This window comes from Pleurodeles waltl, chromosome 7 (assembly GCF_031143425.1).
Source record: "Pleurodeles waltl isolate 20211129_DDA chromosome 7, aPleWal1.hap1.20221129, whole genome shotgun sequence".
In the NCBI taxonomy this organism is placed as follows: Eukaryota; Metazoa; Chordata; class Amphibia; order Caudata; family Salamandridae; genus Pleurodeles; species Pleurodeles waltl.
In genome coordinates this window covers 872,515,051-872,536,424 of record NC_090446.1, presented here as the reverse complement: position 1 = coordinate 872,536,424, position 21,374 = coordinate 872,515,051, and the positions used below count along the sequence as shown (strand labels likewise).

General features: G+C 43.9%; 1 protein-coding gene across 2 annotated transcripts in view; it reads left to right on the top strand.

Annotated features, from left to right (window-relative positions):
- Positions 1-21,374, top strand: part of HDAC3 (histone deacetylase 3) — a 205,607-nt gene that overhangs the window by 45,420 nt on the left and 138,813 nt on the right. For both annotated transcript variants that reach the window (XM_069199476.1, XM_069199477.1), the window contains one exon: positions 11,239-11,320. In XM_069199476.1, coding sequence (XP_069055577.1) covers positions 11,239-11,320 — 82 coding nt within the window. The remainder of the gene's footprint in view (positions 1-11,238; positions 11,321-21,374) is intronic.

Sequence of the window (21,374 nt, the reverse complement as noted above, 5' to 3'; positions counted from 1 at the left end):
GAGAGGAGCCACGAATTTCCTTCCACCCAGCGTTCCCCCACGTCTCCCGATAAAAATGATACCTCACTTGTGTGGGTAGGCCTAGCGCCCGCAACAGGGAAAGCCCCAAAGCGCAACATGGACACAGCCAAATTGGTGAAGGAAAACAGAGGTGTTTTTTGCAAAGTGCCTACCTGTAGATTTTGGCCTGTAGCTCAGCCGCCACCTAGGGAAACCTACCAAACCTGTGCATTTCTGAAAACTAGAGACCTAGGGGAATCCAAGATGGGGTGACTTGTGTCCCCGGGACCAGGTTCTGTTACCCAGAATCCTTTGCAAACCTCAAAATTTGGCTAAAAAAACACATGTTCCTCACATTTCTGTGGCAGAAAGTTCTGGAATCTGAGAGGAGCCACGAATTTCCTTCCACCCAGCGTTCCCCCACGTCTCCCGATAAAAATTATACCTCACTTGTGTGGGTAGGCCTAGCGCCCGCGACAGGAAACGCCCCAAAGCGCAACGTGGACACAGCCAAATTGGTGAAGGAAAACAGAGGTGTTTTTTGCAAAGTGCCTACCTGTAGATTTTGGCCTGTAGCTCAGCCGCCACCTAGGGAAACCTACCAAACCTGTGCATTTCTGAAAACTAGAGACCTAGGGGAATCCAAGATGAGGTGACTTGTGTGGCTCGGACCAGGTTCTGTTGCCAAGAATCCTTTGCAAACCTCAAAATTTGGCTAAAAATACACATGTTCCTCACATTTCTGTGGCAGAAAGATCTGGAATCTGAGAGGAGCCACGAATTTCCTTCCACCCAGCGTTCCCCCACGTCTCCCGATAAAAATGATACCTCACTTGTGTGGGTAGGCCCAAGCGCCCGCGACAGGAAACGCCCCAAAGCGCAACGTGGACACATCACATTTTTTCATTGAAAACAGTGCCTACCTGTAGATTTTGGCCTCTAGCTCAGCCGGCACCTAGGGAAACCTACCAAACCTGTGCATTTCTGAAAACTAGAGACCTAGGGGAATCCAAGATGGGGTGACTTGTGTGGCTCGGACCAGGTTCTGTTACCCAGAATCCTTTGCAAACCTCAAATTCTGTCTAAAAAAAAACATTCTCCACACATTTTGGTGACAGAAAGTTCTGGAATCTGAGTGGAGCCACAAATTTCCTTCCACCCAGCGTTCCCCCAAGTCTCCTGATAAAAATTATACCTCACTTGTGTGGGTGGGCCAGGTGCCTGCAACAGAATAAGGCCCAAAACTTGTAGAGATAGAGGGGATAGCACAGCAAGTTTATAAGGACATATTCTTTTATACATCTTTAGACTGACTCTGCTTTGGGGACCCACATAAGTGAGGTGTCATTTTACTTGGGAGGCTGAGGGGAACACTGGGGAGTAGGAATTTTGTGCTGAAGTGGTGATCCTACGAAGAAAAGTCAAGAAAATATGCTTTTTTTAAGCACATTGAGGTTTACAGAGGAGTCTGGGTAAGAAAATGTTGGGGGATCCACGCAAGCCACACCTCCCTGGACTCCTTGGGGTGTCTAGTTTTATAAAATGCCTGGGTTTGGTAGGTTTCCCTAGATGAAGGCCGCACACAGGACCAAAAACATAGGTGCCCTCTCCCCCCCAAACACAGGTAGTTTTGTAATATATCGTTTTGATGTGCCCACATACGTCCGTGATGTGCCAAACACTAAAATTTTGAAAAGAAACAGTTAGGTTATGTGAAAAAGACCCCTCACCCACCAACCAAGTTGGTGGCATGCTTCATCATCGGGGTCCCACCTGAGGCACCTAGCGTGTCACAGGTGTGCTGCGACGCCTGATTACAGCGGAGCAGGTTTTGTCATTTTTACCACACATACTGGTTGGATTTGGCACGAGGGTGAGTGATGGTTCAGTGGATCAAATTTTACTAACAAGAGCTTTCACAAAAATGAAATGCACTGTTAGTAACTGAAAGGCAAAAAACTGAACCAATGACCCACAGCTCGTGAGCTGTAAAGCCGCGACAAGGCACCAACCGCTTTACAGTCCATTCACACAACTTTCATACATGACACACACCAGGCCATTCACACCGCCAGCCACGGGCCCAGCACATTACAACACTCACATCGACAGACAGCGCCACTCAAGGGCCCATCACTTACATACGCCCACATGCCTGATACAACAATCACACCAGCTGATGGGAGTGTGTGGACTGGTGTTTGGCTGGCAGTGTGTTGCAGTAGCCAACAGCAAGTCAATATGTACACTCTCAGCCAAGCCCCACTCCACCCACAATTGCATCATTTTTTTTTTTTTTTTTTAACAGAGGAACCCCTAACTAAGTAGAAAGAATTACAAAACTACAAACACAAAAGCTCTAACTAAGAACATGACAGAAATGCTAACCATGAAACTAAACACATGAAAATACAAAACAGACATGAGTTTACACTCATGGTTGTTCCCAGAAATTCTTCTGGGTGTGGTAATTCTTAAAACAAGCACCGACACACAGCCCAGGCTTTGAAGGACAATCTGGGCAGTACATTCGAGACTCCCTCCGGATACCTCTTCGAAAACACACTCTACATTTCTTAGCTGGAAAGTCTTTTTTGGGTGTGGGAGGAATGTGCTCAGCAAAGTGGCGATCTTTCAATCTTGCCACATCCTCCACCACTGCTTCTCTAGGAACTCTGGCCTGTTCCACCACAATAAGGCTCTCTATCACTGACTCCTGAAATTTCACAAATGTCATCTTTGACTCTGGAGACCTATCCCTAAACACAATAAAAGCATTGAAGGTTGCTAAGTGGAAGAGGTGAAGTGCTAGCTTCTTATACCAAACGTAAGACTTACGAATAGCAGTATAAGGTTCCAACCTCTGGTCAACTCTATCTACACCTCCCATGTGCTTATTATAATCTAAAATGCACACAGGTTTGCGCACTTCAGCAACCTGGCCCCAAACAGTCACAGGGGAAGTACTCTCATCATGGATGGTACTTAGCATGTAGACATCCCTCTTATCTGAAAATTTCAAAGCTAGCAGCTCCTCGTTCCGCAAGGCACAGCACTGTCCTCTCTCAAGTTTTTTTACAGACAAGCTCCCTTGGATAGCCTTTCCGGTTAGAACGGATTGTGCCACAAGCAACTGTGTCCACTCTAAACAATTCCTTGAACAATTGCACACCAGTGTAGAAGTTATCTACATACAAATGGTGACTTTGTTGAACAGTCGTCTACCAAGATCCCACACAATTTTCTCAGTAACTCCAAAAGTGGGAGGACAACCAGGGGGGTCAATATTGGAATCCCTACCAGTGTACACACGGAAACTATACACATATCCTGTCCTACTTTCAGACAGCATATACAATTTAATTCCATATCGTGCCCTTTTGCTAGGAATGTACTGCCTAAAAACCAAACGACCCTTGAAGAGGACCAAAGACTCGTCCACACTTAACTCTTTGCCTGGAACATAGACCTCCGAAAACCGATCTACAAAATGATCAAGGACAGGCCTAATCTTAAAAAGACGGTCAGAATCTGGGTGATCTCGTGGCAAGGCTAATGCATTGTCAACAAAATGCAGCATCCTAAGAAGAAGCAAATACCGATTACGACTCATGGTCGCTGGAAATATAGCTGTTGCCATCAAGGGACTAGTAGACCAATAAGAAGCCAGTGACCGCTTCCTTATCAACCCCATCAAAAAAGTCAAACCCAAAAACTTTTTTAACTCCTCCAAATTTGTGGGAATCCACTGGGCAGCTCTAGAGTGTGGCCTAAGTCTAGCAGCGTTGTCCCTCAAATGCTGCTCCGCATACAAATTAGTCTTCTCAACAATCTCTTCCAAAAACACATCATCCATGAATAACTCAAAGAAATTGATAGGCATAAAGTTCTCTGTATTGGCGTTACACCCCGGGAGACCAGTAAAGGCAGGCAACTCTGGCTGCTCCATGTTTGGGGCAACCCAGACATCAGGTCTTATAACGGGAAACCTTTCAGCCCCAAGTTGCTGCACTATTGGCACATCAATGTCCTCCTCTAAAACAGGCCCTTCATCTGCACTGAGTGTGGCTTCATCATCAGAAGATTCCCCTCCAAGAGAAACATCACTGCCAGAATCTCTGACTTCCTCCTCTGCCTCAGATGCAGAGTCTGTCTCATAGTCATGATCAGACTGTGACTCAAAAAGCATACCAACCACCTGCTGAGCGGTCATCCTGCGGCTAGCCATGATCTCTCCTGCTAAAATTAACTGGACAAATTCACCACCAACAACCAGCACTGTGTAAGACAAGTGACAAAGTGTAGCTTTGTTAGTAAGAGTTATAAACTCAAAAACTATACCGCTCACTTGCCTGAAAAAGCTTGATTCACCAGCAACTACACAGCAATCACCAATGATATCCCACTAAAAATAAAGAAAGAAAGGCAAATTAGAAATAAGACAAAACAAATATCATTGTGCACAAACCTAAGGACAATTTCACACACAATCCTGCATTTAGTACACCCCCTACAAACATGTCATTCATGCATGGCAACAGTACTCCTTTGGAGTAAATTGTTTTTACTTACCTAAAACATGCAACTGTGCAAACTGCAGGTCAACCACCGCCAAAACCGCAAGGAGCCACAGCAAATAAAGCAAAAGCTTTGAACTAGAACAAAAAGGAGGAAAACATTTTTTATCACAAATGCAAAGACTTCTTCAGTTGACAAACACCCCACCATCAAACATTTAGAAATTGGTGCCTAAGTGGATTCTGCCATAGGGGCAGATGGGCCTACTAATAAAATAGACCTGTCTATCCCAAGGAAGCCAGAAAATACCTTTAGTAGTGTGTCCCCATGGAGAGCAACCCTTGCCAAAGGGGACAGCCCACAAAAAGAAAAAAAAAAAAAAAAGAAAACGCACACAACACTATCCCTGGTGCCTAAGTGGCTTCTGCCCCCCTTGGGGGCAGGTGGGCCTAAGAAAATAGGCCCATCTGCCCCCAGCGGGTGTAGAAATGGGCAACAGGTCAATGCCCCCCTTGGGGGGGCGCCCCGTGACCAAGGGGACGCCCCCCCACAAAAATAAACACATAAAAAAAAATCCCTGGCGTTCTAGTGGTTTCTGCCCCCCTTGGGGCAGATCAGCCTAAAAATAATAGGCTGATCTGCCCTCAAGGGGGGCAGAAATGGCCCTAAAAGACATGCCCCCCAAAGGGGAGCGACCCTTGCCCAAGGGGGCGCCCCCCCATCCACTACACACACAATCCCTGGTGCCTAAGTGGCTTCTGCCCCCCTTGGGGGCAGATGGACCTAAAAAAAAATAGGCCGATTTGCCCCCAAGGGGGGCAGGAAAGGCCAACAGTTCTCTGCCCCCTTGGGGGGGGCGCCCCTTGCCCAAGGGGGCACCCCCCCACATAAATACACATAAAAATAAAAAACCCTGGTGATCTAGTGTTTTCTGCCCCCTTTGGGGGCAGATCTGGCTAAAAAGTAGCCAATCTGCCCTCAAGGGGGGCAGAAATGGCCCGAAAAGACATGCCCCCCAAAGGGGAGCGACCCTTGCCCAAGGGGGCGCCCCCCCATCCACTACACACACAATCCCTGGTGCCTTAGTGGCTTCTGCCCCCCTTGGGGGCAGATGGACCTAAAAAAAATAGGCCGATCTGCCCCCAAGGGGGGCAGAAAAGGCCAACAGTTCTCTGCCCCCTTGGGGGGGCGCCCCTTGCCCAAGGGGGCACCCCCCTCCACATAAATGCACATAAAAATATAAAACCCTGGTGATCTAGTGTTTTCTGCCCCCCTTGGGGGCAGATCTGCCTAAAAAGTAGTCCAATCTGCCCCCAAGGGGGGCAGAAATGGCCGTAAGTAATTGCCCCAAAAGGGGAGCGACCCTTGCCCAAGGGGCCGCTCCCCGCATGCCAGAAACACAGAAGTAAAACAAAAAAAACAAATCCCTGGTGTCTAGTGGGCATTCCTGCTGCCCGATCGCAATGCGATCGGGCAGCAGGAATGCTCAAAGAGACACCGGGGAAAAGGAAAAGCCTTTCCTTTTCCCCGGTGCCTCTTTAGCCCCAACCCCCCACCCACCGGGAAGAGGAACTCACCTCTTCTCTCGTCGCCGCACAGGAAGCAAATGGCTTCCTGTGCGGCGAGGAACCCATAATGAAGTCAGCGCGCGATCGCGCGCTGACGTCATTATGGGGGGGTGGGGGGGTCTGGGTGGAAGGGGAAGGGCTTCCCCTTCCATCCCCGACTTTGGGGGGGTGGGAGGGAAGCACACAGAGGGAGCGAGAGCGCTCCCTCTGGGCTGTGTGCAGAGGACGTAGTGGTTACGTCCTCGGCACAGCAGCACTGTGCCGCGGGACGTAACCACTACGTCCGCGGCACAGAAGGGGTTAAGTAGCAGCTCCCTGCTTACAGGAGCAATGTTTTCACCGGTATACCCTGCATGCATATTTGCATGCAGAGAAGGCAAATCAGGGTGATTTAAAAAAAAAAAAAATTAAACTGCTTTTAATCCCTAGGAGGACCCTCTGAAACCCCAGCAACAGAGCTAAGGGGTCTGGGTGACTCTACCCTGGCCCCTTGTTTTATTTTTATTTTCTTCTAGTCAGACTCTGCTGAAGCAGAGTCCCAAGATGTGTGCCAACACTTCCTTGTGTGAAGTGGTGGCAGCCAGTCAGAGCTGTGCATTTTCCTACACGGGCTCGTCATTATTCACGAGATATGCAAATTTGAATTTCCCTAAATTTCTCAAAAACCACTGAACAGATTTACACTAATTAACAAAAAGCCGAATCTGCGTACCGACAGCTAGATTTCTGGCAAATTTGGTGTAATTCCATCCAGCTGTTTGGGCTGTAGACGTCTTGACAGATCCTATGGGAATTAACATGGGAAATCAAATTCTTTTTTAGTCTCCTTTTCTCTGCTCCCATTTGATGGATCACCCCAAAACTTTCTATGCGCACCAAGGGTCACAGGGCCACTTTGTTTGTAAAATGTTGTGAAGATTCCTCAAAATGGTGCCAAAGATATAGGCAAATAAAAAAATAATTTTTCTATGGAAACATGATACTAACTATAACTACCTCGTAGTGACTGCCACTAGGTAATATATACACACCTATATATCCCCCAAGGAAGGCCTATAGAGCCCTGTGGCAGGGAGCTGTATTTTGTTAAGTAGGACATACCTTCTTTATACGTCTTAACAGCAATACTTCCAAATTGCTGTTTTGCTGTGGATAAGTTAGAACCCCCATTGGCTAACAGAGTTAACAGAGAGCTAACCAGTTGACACCCAGACTCTGCTAACTCACGAATGGGACTACCTATTGTGGTCATGTAAGTTATCAAATTAATCGTGGCATTAAAGCGGACCCGATGCCCAGGTCAAAATTAATACCACTATTAAAGTTTAGCAAATTTGAGAAAGTTGCCACTCTATACTCCAGCTAGCCCAGCGACCTCACAAAGGCCCTGGCACACAGACAGCTTTTGTATTGCTTGAGGAGATGTATGAACAACTCCTAGGCCCAGAAACAAAGGCAATTGCCATAACGTGAGGTGTTACCTCCTCTCCAAGGATGGTCACTCAGAGTGTTAGCCCAAAAGGCGAATTTCAAAGGGAAAGCCACCTTTATAAGTAAAGTAGCATCTACATTCCTGAGCAGGATGCCTTTTGTTCCTGCTGACAAAGTGCAGGGAAGGCCAAAGAGGGCAAACTCACCCCCAAACTGGTTTTATCATGGGTATATAGCCCTCCGGTAGCCATACCTCTAGAGTGGGCTACTAAGCTCCCGACGACTGAGAAAGGTTTGTGCCATCTTGAATGGGCCAAGAATATGGAACTTTGGGATAGCCAGATGCTACACATCACAGGAACTCCCTCACTAGGTAGAAGAGGACCCAGTAGCCCATTGGCTGGTGACTGCATGGTCCCCTCAGGACACTTCCCTGAGATGAATATGGCCCCCTCACACCCTGACCCTCAGATCATGATGGAATTGGAGAGAGGACCAATGAAGGACTGCCCTGCTGCCTTTGGAATCGCACAGAGAGGCTGTACTGTCTGAAGGACTGCCCTTCCTGCACTTTGGGCTAGTAAAGTTTGGACTGTGTCTGCGGCTCCTGCTCAGGGGAAAAAGTGGTGTGGGGGAAAAAGTTGGTTCCCAGCCCCAACCTACAGCAGTGATTCCAAAGACCTGATTTTGTTTTGCAACTGTCTGCAATCAGGTCCCTTGGTCATAATGTTTCTTTTGAGTTGTCTGTACAATTTGTAAATGGGTAGCAGCTAATTCCTGAATGCTTTGTAAATGTTCATGTGAGATTATGAAATATGACTCCACGAAAGTTGTCTCTTCTTCCTCCTGGGTTCACACTACATTTAGATTCGTTTGAGGCTGCCCTCCAACTTGCAGTTCAAAGGGGGTGAAATGTATGGAGGTTTGGGGTGTGCTGCTTATCTTAAAAAGGAGGTAACACTTTATCCAATTTGTCCCATTTGGCTATATCACTCTCCTCAGCATTTTCCTTATGGTCGGGGTTACATCTTTTGAGAAGTCCACCAGTCTGAGGAAAATAAATGGCCATAAATAGTTTTTATTTCTAGCAATTTACAAGAGTTGTTTCAGCAATTGTGATGTGAAATTGTTGTCTTGATCTAATTTCTTCAGGTTGGCTCATCCTGGCAGAGAAAGTTAAAAAGACCTCCACAATGTGGAGAGCTGTTATTCCCCAGAGTGGAAAAACCTCTGGGTGTCTGTTTGAGTGATCCTTTACCACCAGTATATATCGGTGTCCTCTATCTAATGGTTCCAAATGAACAAACAGGTGTATTCCAAGTGATGAAAGAGATTTAAGACTGACAAAGGCAGTTGGGCAACCTTAACTGACGGTGCTTTTTTTCTTTTTTTTTTTTTACTTTTTTTTTTTTAACTGTCATACAGAGCACTGACTACAATATTGTGCGGTCCAGCACATATGCAAGGCCAGAATAAATGTCACCCTCCCCGTGCCACATACGCAAATGGCTTTGAACCAAATGCAAGACAGTTTAAAAAGGTTTTTAAGTCAGTAACAGTTCCTCCTATTTAGATTGAGATACTATTCTGTAGACAGCGTCTTTCTGTCTTTGAAAACAGGGACCAGGTTGCAGTTTGAAGAATCATCTTGTGGCAGATCATGCTGACGTGCATGTTGTAAAATGTGATCCTGCTCTTGGGCTTCCCAAGAGGTTGTTCTATTCTCCATATGACAGTCCACTGGTCCCATATCTGCTAATAGCAGTCACCTCGCGTGTTTATAATTTTCTTTTGGGCTGCAGGTCTTCTTGGGTTTCCTTCTTTGTTCAACGTTGGGAAGGTGTCCTTGGAAACAGGATGTGTACTAATCTCTCTGATACAATTCTCTAAAAAAGTTAATGAAAGTCTTTAATGGGGGTGCCCAAGGCCATAGGCTTCAGTAAGTGAGGGAGTTTTCATAGGCTGACAGCAAAGAAACATTTTTTGACTTCTAGAGGGTTACATGTTAGCGCCACCATGGATGCAGGTAATTGCTATTAACTGTTCTTTTCGTCACTTAATAGTTAAGTGGGCACTTCACAGCTGTCATCTAACCATTTGCAGGGTACACAGTCAACGTTTACACTACAAAAATACAGATATCCATCATTCACAGGTTCTCCTAAAAGCTCCACCATTTTGAATTCCATTGGTTCACTTGTTACTTTTTGTGTACAGATGTGAGTTTTATATAGCCCAAATTATGTATTCAATGCATTTAAGTGTCCAAAGGTGATAGAATCTTAGGGCCCATGGTCTTCTCTTTTTTACTTTGTTACCACGCTCTCGACCTCTCCATCAGAACTCTTCTGAAATCCAGCTTCTTCCCCTCCAGGTAACTGGACTCCTGTGTTTTTCAGTAGCACAAGGAAGTAATTGGCTTTTGATGATAGGCCAATCAAAAGTAGGTGGGTGTGTCTACTATTTTGGTCATAATAGTATGTGAGTGGTATCATGCCTAGCACAGAATATCAGAGGTAGAGCTTTGAGCTGTTGTTGAACTATTTTCTTTTCAAAGATGACTTCTTTGGAGAAAATTGATTCAATACAATTTTTCATTTTGATCACTACACCAAGGAACCTCAAACAATTCACTTGAAACGGAATAGTAATACTGGGAAACACGTGTTGGCTGTCTCACTTTGAACAATTTATAAGAGACAGAGAAGATAAACTCTTTTTGCTTATGCTGATTGCCATTTAAAAACATTTTTGTATATTTTTTTTATCCATTTTTAATCAAATTAAAGTACACTTTCATAGCGTAAATTCTGACCAATTGCTATAATTCCATTAATGTGAAAGATGCAAACTCGTTACTTCTGTAAAGGGTTCCCACACTAAACCCAGTACCATAAAGTACCAGTTCCAGTATATTTTCAATAGTATTGGCAGTGTTGGGTCTCCGAGTTGGTGGATTTGAGTATGTGCAAGGTCACTGATAAACACAATAGTGTGTGTCTTTTATTCTCTTGAATACCCTGAATAGGAAATATATGCACTGCTAGAGTCCTTGACCTTTCCTTGTTCTGATTAATCTCGAGTTATCTTTAAGAAATGAAGATGATTCGGTTAAACAGTCTCTGCGGGCCAATGGGGAAAGTGAGGGTCTTATCTCCAGGATGCCAGGTACTCTCCCTTTTCTTTACCACACAAGTCAGTCTCTGAGATCTAAGACTTATCTGGTCAGTTGAAGCAGAGCTTATTCTCTTCTCCCGAGCTCCACTGTTCTTCTTGGGACAATCGAAAAAGGCAGGGATTGTGAAAAAGAGAGACTAAATCAGCACGTCTGCTGGTATTGGTAATATTGGGTCTTTCTTACATGATCACAAGTCTTTCTCAAAAAAGTTAAATTATTGAATTAAACAACTTGTAATATTCTGAATCCCACAATAGAAGGTAAGGGTGTGTGCTCAGCATGTGATTCGGTAATAAAATAGGCTTTAAAAACTTTGTTACAATTAAGTATCCTTTTGCTTTAGACATATGCTTTTTTTCTGTAGCTATTCACAAAATAAACCCTAGGTAAATTTGAGTTGTATATCTCACAGTCGTTTAAGACTTATGAAAAAATGTGATTAGTTATTAGTTAGTTTAGGGCACAATAGACAAAGGAATTGGCAGTTGCATTTGCTGACATTATTTTTTTGTAATTCTACTTTTTGTGTGCTTTGTTTTGTAGTCCAGTATTCCCAGGACTATTTGAGTTCTGCTCCCGCTATACCGGTGCCTCTCTGCAAGGGGCAACACAGCTAAACAATAAGGTAGGCATCGATCCTGCTGTATTCGTCTCAGACAGGTAAGCTCAGCTGGGGATAAATTTAGGTTTTGTACACTCCTCTGGAAGCTGTTTAGTTCTTGTACCAGCACACTGTTTGATCTGCAAAACAACTAAAATACGCTGCAGAGCTTACTTTCTGCTTGGCACCAAATGAATGGTAAACTTAAAATCCAAATCCTGAGAAATATTCCCAATAGCTCAAGCAGTAAAGTTGGTGGACAGAAGAGGTAGGTTTGTCTCTCTTCATTGGCTTTACAATAATGGTCAATTGCACATGCAGATTGTATAAAATAAAATATTAATATGATTAATGCAGATGCAAAAATGTGGTTCTTTGTAGCTTTAAAACAGCATCTTTACTTATCAGTTTTATGCTATATATGCTGCCTAGCAAGGTCACACTCAGAGATTGCAATGAGGTACAACATTATGGAACCATACGCATTTGTATGTGACTGTACGTATTTGTGTGTCTTGCAGCCCTAATATTGCTGATTCCACTTCTCTAATATGTCTTCTGGCTTGTAACTCCTTGCATTCCTGCTCGTTTTTCTGTTTTTTTCCTTGGTTTGCACAATTGAGTCCCTGTCTGTGATTCTAAAACTACAATTCGGAATAGGATGTGCAGGGTGGGAAATATATTTTAATTTATTGTTAATACATCAAAAACGTTGTATAGATTACGCAGGCCACTGGTCCTTGGGACCTAGCTAGGATTGAATCATTTTGTTCTTTATTGGGCCTAAAGACGGTTCCCTGCACATTAACCTCTTGAATGAACAATTCACTTCCTCCACAATATCCCTGGAATGCAGAGGATGTGAACAGTTTGTCCTCTGCACTTCAGGAAAAAAACATTCTGGTACTTGCCTTCCCTCGCATTCTGTCCTAAAATTATTTTGTTTTAGTCACTGTGACATGCAGTGCTCTAAAGTCACCTTGATTCCAAGTGAAACAATTGGACACCTACTGTTTTCACTTTGGTCAGTACTGGGGGCCATAACTCTGCCCCTTTAAACCGATCGAGACTAGAGAAAGGCATTTCTGTAAATGGGGCATGTCTCCTTTTGCTGTCTCTCCCTAGTGGACTCCTGCTCTGAAATCACACTGGTCAAACAATCTGAAGTAGAATCCACCCATGAGACACCAGGGAAAATTCATTTTGGGGGTTGGACCTCTGGGTATGGGCCAGTGCTGCCCTTGAGGGCACAACACTCTTTCTCCTCCCCCACTCCCCCTCCCCACCACCACCCCTTCTGACGTCAGGTGGACAGAAAGCCCACTAGACATGAGGGAATAACAGCAATAACTAAAAAGAAGGGGTGGGGTGCTTAACCAGGCATTGTCCCACCACCCCTATCGCAGAACAGGTGCAAATGTCATTCTGCTCCCCAGTCTAGTGAATTGGGGGAAGTGTGGTTTACCCGAAATGTGCACATAGGAATGTGAGAGGCAGAAAGTCCACTAGACACCAGGGAAAAATAACCAACAAAAAAGAAGGGGTGGTATCCGACCCAGGCATCTGAACTGTGCCTTTACCCCCAGCAACAGCAACTGAACCAAAACAGGGAGCATTGGAAGAACACATTAACATCATCTGTTCAGTTTTCATGTGTTCCGGTCATGGGTGCTAGGCCCAGACATATAAGTGGAGTAAATGTTTTATTGGAGCAAGTGTGACAATGCTGGGTGGTAGGAATTTTTTTGGGGATCCCTGCAGCTGTAGGAATTTTCCCTTACAGAAATATGAACAAAATTATCCAAAGTCTGAGGTTTGCACGTCATTGTAAGTAAAAAACGTAATGGAATCCCCATGTCGCACCACGCTGGACTTCCACAGGGATGTGGATTTTTGTTTTTAAATAATCCACTTGTCCAAAGGACAAGATGCTACAGAAATCTGCATGCCCTGTAAAGAAATTCGCTTGTCCCACCTTCTCTGTAAATCCATTACATGGGCTGGGACACAACATTAGAAGAATTTTGTTTACTCTTGATGAAACTGACCAAAATGATTTGCAACAATGCAAGGGTAAAATATAATTTTGTACTGAAAAAGTGGCATTACTGTTATTCACCCAACAAGTAGCAGGACATTAAAAACTGCTGAAAATTCAACTTCAGGTGCTGTACTTTGAACACCCCATAAAGCAAGGTGCAGCTCCTTTGCATGGGAAGGAGCTGCTGTAGGAATCATTAGAGAATGAGAATGACTTTCAGGCAGTTATGACATGGTGTCATAGAGCTATTCACATGCTGTCGCACTGCTAAAATGCAAAAATAAAATCAAAGGAAGGTTTGAAAACTGAGCATCCAGTAGCTCTTGTCTGCGCGAGAACTTGAGATTACTTTCTTTGAAATAAACGTAGCTTCTACAACGGATGTAAATGATATTAACGGGTGCACAAAATTACGTGTTTTTTCAGATGAAGATTAGAAATCCTAATCTAGGTAAAAACTATTTGCCCTTTTTTTTAAATACTACCTAACCACCACCAACATTCTTAAATATATTCCATTGCACTGTCAACTGGTTAAGGTTGTGGATTTAGCCTTAAATCAAGTTCACTGTTCAGTCTGTGGCAAGGTACGCTTGCTCTCAGACTAGATCTGTATTTTCTTTAGTGACCTACTTAATAAGCAATGGAGAATTCCTACAAGCTGCATGTCTATTCTGGTGATGCCATCTTTGAAAAGAACATGGTATTGATTGATTTGAGCCTTCTCAAATTCAATCCATTTCACTTTTGCACAAGACAGTTGATTATTGCATTCTGTGTTCATTCACAATCGCCAGCTAGACTTACTTTTATGCTGTTTGTTTCTCTCAAGCACATTGCTGGATTTTTTTCTGGTGATAGTTTTGGATATCCTTCATCTAATTGCTGCTGCTCTATTTCTTCTAGATCAGTCAAGGGCTTTTGATACTGTCAAAAATGCCACTGTTAGACATGACCTCTAAAACATCACAGGTAGTTTATTTCCTGTGGGTACATTTTCTCTTGTTTTAGTGGGCTCAAATGCTTTCCGTGCATTTTTTTATCCGCTGTGCATGTACTTTGAGTTATGGTGATGCTTGGTCTTCTTGCTCTGCCAGCAAGTCTGTTTATCACCTATATTGAAACTCTAGGGCACCTCATCCAGTGGCATGGTTTCTATTTTCACCTTTATGGTGGGACCCTTAGCATAATTTTTTAGAATATTATGATGAAGCTTGGTGTTGGGTAGGTAGAAATTGGCTGAGGTTTAATCCCTTTAGAATCCCAGATGTAATGATGATTGGTACTAGTGTGGGCCTCAAAATGTGGCCAAAACAGTGAGGGCCCAAAGTCTTTACAATCTGTCAAGAATTTGAGCATTAAGTTTGAGGCAGATCACCGTCTGACATCTCGGATATCTTAACTCTCCTTAACCTGTTTACTGAATCTATAAAGATGTTAGCAGAATTCTTCTGTGTCCCCCTTTTGAGGGCAGGCATTCTGCAGTTACTGCTGTCATTGGCTTCTGGATGGGTTACAGTACTACACTTCATCTTGGCCTGAAAATGACACTTGTTTGTTCTTTAGGTGGTACAGAACTCTGCAGCTCAAACTGGTAGACGCTCATAAATTTGCACTAGTAAAGGATGTTCTACGCAAACGTTATTTGTTTGCTGTTGCCATTTGTATTCATTTCATTGTACTGGAGAATGTGCATAATCTTTTGAAAAACATAAAGGTTCCACTGGCAGTCTTGTCTTGCACTCCACTTTTACTTTTGGTCAGTGCTGGAATGAATAGGGATCTAGCAGGATCCTGGTTTTGGCAGCTATTACTGAGCTGCATTGGAGATCTCTCTGGCCTCAGCGAAATCCACAGAATTTATCCTGCTGTAATTACCCAAAACCGGGCCTCTATTCGGCACACCTGCATGTTTTCAGCTTTCTGTTTGGAGCAGCAATATGCAGGCGGCAAGGGGGCTTTCCTATTTTAGATTCCCAGTGGGTCTAAAACAAAGGTCAAATTTAACACCCCCCCGTTTTGTTTGAGTATAATCCTGTCTGGGAGCTATCTGGAGCCAAACACCTAAATGCCAGTACAATGTACAGGAAACAAAGGCACACAGCTTGTTATCACTTCACAAGTACATAAGAGAAACTACGATGTGGAGGCAAGAGTTTGACTTTGTTCAGTCCCTGTATATGAAAGATATGCATGCACTGTAAGAATGTCAGATGTACTGGTTTGTAGGAGTACTTACACGTATAACAATTTTAATAATACTTAGTGTTTTTTTTTATTTAAATCTTTTACAGTGCTACTAATCCCAATGTAGGGTGTCATCTTTAACAAAAACGCACACATTATACATAAACAATATTCGTACTAGTGTGTAAATCAATGTACGTTCCCCCTAATTGTCTTAAATAACTTTGTAAATATGAATGTATGATGTTACATTAGACAACGAGAATTTCAAGGTTTAGGAGTCACACATTGTGTTTACTGGTACGAGTTTTATGTAAAGAGTGCATGGCCGACAGAACACAAATTCAGGATTTAAACTGTAACACAGTGATTGGGGATTTTTGTAATAATAATACTTTATGACTACCCAATCCATTTTAGCAGCCTTATACAAACAAAAACCCAGACCTTGCAGTTTGCAGGCAGGTCCTTGATGCCGGTTCATAATTCACTGCACTATATTAGGACTGTTTATGAACAGCACGTCGTAAAAGGAACTCTGTTTCAAAAGCAGTAACCCATTTACCTATCTACATAAAATACAAAAAGTATTTTGCATTTTCCACAATGTGTTTATGACAGGAGACACATTAACCCTCTGTGCTACGTTATGTGCCAAATGTGTGACAAGACAAAACACCGATTTCTGCAGCAAGTGCATTAACCACCAGAGTTGTCTTGCCTTCATTATTATTATTCCTTAAGATTTATTGGGTGCACACACACAGCTCTCTGCAGCAGGTGCCTTAACCCCATTAGATATTATAAAACACAGCCTTTGCAATCAGTTTAGCCAAAAGGGATTACATGCCTTGTTTCTCCGTGCTACCAATTTCTTTGTGGCAGAGTTCTTAAAAAATACATAAGTTGACTGAGAATGCTTTTCATGGCTCCGTCCCTTTTTTGTTGCAACATAAATACCCGCCAGAGTGACAAAAACATAATCTGAAGATGTAAACATTACTCAGCATATTTATAGTTGGAAGGCATCATATCCGCAGGCCCATTCTCCAGCAAACGCACCCTTGATAATGGTACACACTTGTGCCTGGATTGGCAGATGACTTGAGGCAGGTGTTATGAATGACCGGCTGAGAGGGTGGAATGGCCTGCTAAAGTGTTATTGTGCTTCACAGCCCATTTAAGTGTATGAAGCACTGAATTTTTGCATAAAGTGTTACATTAGTCATTTAAATGAATGCAACTATAAAAAAGAAACCTGTGAAATATTGAAGTTTCAACTTCCACACAACTTCTCTTTGTTGTAAACTACAGAAATGGCCTGTGCGTTAGATAATGATCTTAATTCAGCATGCTACACTGAAAGACTTGAGACCGTGTCCTGCTGTTTTTATTTTTCCTTCTGGTTTAGTTTCCGTGCAAGTTTGCAAATGACTAAACCAAACTATTAGGCGCTGTAAAGAATGTGTTGGCTCAAAGTAAAATGCTTTAAACATTTATTACCTTATTTCCACAGTCTTTCTCCCAATCACCTTATGAAAAAATGTATGTTTCTTAGAAAGACTGCTACTCCTACACAGTGATAATCTGGCAGCTCACTAAGCGCTCCTCAGCCCTCTCGATGTTTATTTTAATTTGTTGCCTATTTGTCCTGCGGACAAAATAGAAATGACCTGTTCTAGCCCTCCAAAGATATCAACATGCCTCAGGCGTCGGGTGATAGGATTTTCCCACCCCTGACTTCTATGGGTGTCTGGTTTTCAGAAATGTCTGGGTTTGGTATTTTCCCTTGTTAGCGTCAGATTCCTAGGCTAAATTCTGCAGCCACCCACATCCCCAAAAGGGGTTGTTTTTCATGGCAAAAATTGATGTCCCCTTGCTGAATTCACAGTTTTCTCCACTTTTCAGAAATGTAAAGCTTTGCGGGTTCACCAATGTGTTTCACAACTGTTTCCTCCACAAAATGCAAGCATGTTAAAACCAAAATAAAAACAAAAATGGACTAACATTTAGAAAAATGCAAAAACTGTGGTAAATTTATTTTTAATTTTTTTCACAGTGTTGCTTGTTCATCAAAGCAGGAAAGATGGTAATCTTAGCATAGCAAACTTCCACATTTCGAAAATATATGCTTTCTTGGGTGGCTTGTTTTTTTCCATTTTCCCCCCAAAAATTGTGCCTTTTGGCTATTTTCTAGGTTCCCTTCAGGGGGGAATTCACAAGCCCTTTGTACCTGTTTAATCCCCATCACCTGGGAAATAAAAGAAACACATTTCTCCTATATACCTTTTGTGGAAACAAAAGTATTAAGGGCCCCAAATCTTTAAAAAAGGGCTCAGCATTGATGTGGGAAAAGCCTCAGCAGTTAAGGGGTTAAGTTATGTTGCAGGAATGTAGGTGGGTAATTGATTGGTAGGTCTGGTATGACAGCACACATGATGTTATCCTTATGTGATCAACAGAAAAAGAGCTTTAAAAAGCAATTCTGAGAAAGGGGCTTTTGCGTATTCCTCATTTTGATTTTCCTCCCTACTGCATTTGGATTTGGTTGAACAGAAGTTATCTGTTTCTATAAAATAGACCTTATATTGTATAGATTATATTCAGTATGATAGGTCTGGTGTGGTTATGGTGACAAGCCAGTGGCTAAGGTTGTAGGCCTGGTTGGTCCAATGGTACAAATTATGTCTGGCACCATAGGTCTGATCTGTTTACTATGTAAATTAATGATCAAAGCAGTAGGCCTGAAAAGGTTTATCAGGGATGTGGAATGCCTATCACCTGGGACATATTGTTTAGGGTCAAGGACAAGTTTTCATGTTTATTTTGTCAATAGGACAAGTAGGCCCAACTCCCTGCAGCATAGCCCCTTTGGCTGCCAGTTGACAGAGAATGGAACTGGCTTCAGCTGAAGTAATATGTGCATCCATATGTTAATGCTGTTCGAAATTGTATGTTCGATGGCATATGTCGCTGCAGATACACATGTTTAGCACAGTCCACTGCCTGGTGTTGGGCTCGGAGTATTACAAGTTGTTTTTCTTCAAAGAAGTCTTTTTTGGTCACGGGACCGAAGGACTCCTCCCTCTTCGGCTCCATTGCGCATGGGCGTCGACTCCATCTTAGATTGTTTTTTTCCGCTGTCGGGTTCGGACGTATTCCTTTTCGCTCCGTGTTTCGGTTCGGAAAGTTAGTCAGAATCTCGGAAGAAAGCGTCGGTATTGTTCCGTTCGGTATCGGGATAGTTAGGTACATCGACACCGATCATCGGAAGACCTTGGGGTAGCTTCGATTCCCCCATCGGGGCCTGGTCGGCCCGACCGCGTGCGACATCGAAGCCGATGGAACGGACCCCGTTTCGTTTCTGCCCAAAATGTCACAGTAAGTATCCTTATACAGATCAGCACTTGGTCTGTAACTTGTGCTTGTCCCCCGAGCACAAGGAGGATACCTGTGAAGCCTGTCGAGCCTTCCGGTCCAGAAAAACACTCCGGGACCGAAGAGCCAGGCGTCTACAAATGGCGTCCACGCCAACAAAACAACGTTTCGACGAAGAGGAAACTTTCTCGGATCCGGAATCAGAATCCGGAGACTCCGACGTCGAACAACTGCAACAAACAGTGAGTAAGACGTCGAAAATTAAAACCATCGAGAAGACAAAAGCCCAGGGGACGCCACTGCCAACAGGCCATGGCTCGACCCATAAGACCGGCGACCCGTCGAAGGCGCCGAAAAAGGGCACGCCCATAGCGAAGACACCCGACTCCGGTCGAGGGACCGCCATGGAGCAACCTCGGAGCCGACATAGCGGCTCCGAGAGGCAAAAACAAGATGCCGGCACCGAAAAACCTCGGCACCGAGACACACTGCCAAAATCCACAAAAATTGTGCCGAAGCCGAAAAAAGATTCTCTCTCGGCGCCGAAAAGTTCCACACCTTCATCCTACACAGAGGAACAAGGAATAAGTGGCCAGATGCACAGATTTGGACAAGAGCTCCAAAGTGTAGAATCAGACTACACACAAAAGAGACTGTACATCCAGCAAGACACAGGGAAGATATCAACCCTTCCCCCAATAATAAGGAAAAGAAGGATCGGACTTCTTAAGGATGACGCACAACCACAAGCCAAAGTGGTTAAAAAAGTCACGCCTCCGCCCTCTCCACCACATCAGGCATCGCCGGCACAAACACCGCCACAAATGCACTCACCAGCGCAAACTACCATAAGTCAAGATAATCAGGATCAAGACGCTTGGGACCTATATGACACCCCAGTGCCGGACAATGATCCCGATTCATACCCCACAAAGCCGTCACCGCCAGAGGACAGTACCTCATACTCGCAACTGGTGGCTCGGGCTGCAGAATTCCACAATGTACAACTGCATTCCGATCCTATAGAGGATGATTTTTTATTTAACACCCTCTCGGCTACACATAGCCAATATCAATGTCTCCCAATGCTACCAGGGATGTTACGGCACGCAAAACAAATTTTTGAAGAGCCCGTAAAATCAAGAGCCATCACCCCAAGGGTGGATAAGAAATACAAACCACCACCCACAGACCCAGTGTTTATTACTTCGCAATTACCACCTGACTCCGTAGTAGTAGGGGCAGCTCGCAAGAGAGCAAATTCCCATACATCTGGCGACGCCCCACCTCCGGACAAAGAAAGCAGAAAATTTGATGCGGCAGGAAAAAGAGTAGCATCACAGGCAGCCAACCAGTGGCGCATCGCAAATTCTCAAGCGCTGCTGGCCAGATATGACCGCGCACACTGGGATGAGATGCAGCTTCTCGTAGACCATCTTCCCCAGGAATACCAAAAAAGGGCGCAGCAAATAGTTGAAGAGGGACAAACAATCTCAAACAATCAAATCCGCTCTTCAATGGACGCAGCCGATACTGCAGCGAGAACGGTCAACACTGCTGTCACCATAAGGAGACACGCTTGGCTCCGCACTTCAGGCTTCAAACCTGAAATCCAGCAGGCTGTCCTTAATATGCCCTTCAACGAGAAACAACTTTTTGGCCCTGAAGTGGACACAGCCATTGAAAAACTTAAAAAGGACACAGACACGGCCAAAGCCATGGGCGCACTCTACTCCCCGCAGAGCAGAGGCTCTTTTAGAAAAACTCCATTTAGAGGGGGGTTTCGTGGCCAACCCACAGACACCACCAGCCAACAAACAAGAACCACACCATATCAGGGTTCATTCCAAAGGGGAGGTTTCAGGGGATATAGAGGGGGTCAATTCCCAAGGAGTAGGGGAAGATTCCAAACTCCAAAAACACCTCCACCTAAACAGTGACTTTCAAGTCACACAACCCCTTCACTCAACACCAGTGGGGGGAAGACTAAGCCAATTCTACCAATCTTGGCAGCAGATTACAACAGACAATTGGGTATTAGCAATAATCCAACATGGCTATTGCATAGAATTCCACAAATTCCCACCAAACATCCCTCCAAAAACACGCAAAATGTCACCACAACATTTAGAACTTTTAGGACTTGAAGTTCAAGCACTACTGCAAAAGGATGCAATAGAGTTAGTACCAGTACAACAAAAAAACACAGGAGTTTACTCCCTGTACTTTCTAATTCCAAAAAAAAGACAAAACATTAAGGCCAATATTAGATCTCAGGACACTAAATACCTACATCATATCGGACCACTTTCACATGGTCACACTACAAGACATCATTCCACTGCTCAAACAGCAAGATTACATGACCACATTAGACCTAAAAGATGCGTACTTTCATATACCGATACACCCTTCTCACAGAAAGTACCTAAGGTTCGTATTCAAAGGAATACATTACCAATTCAAGGTGTT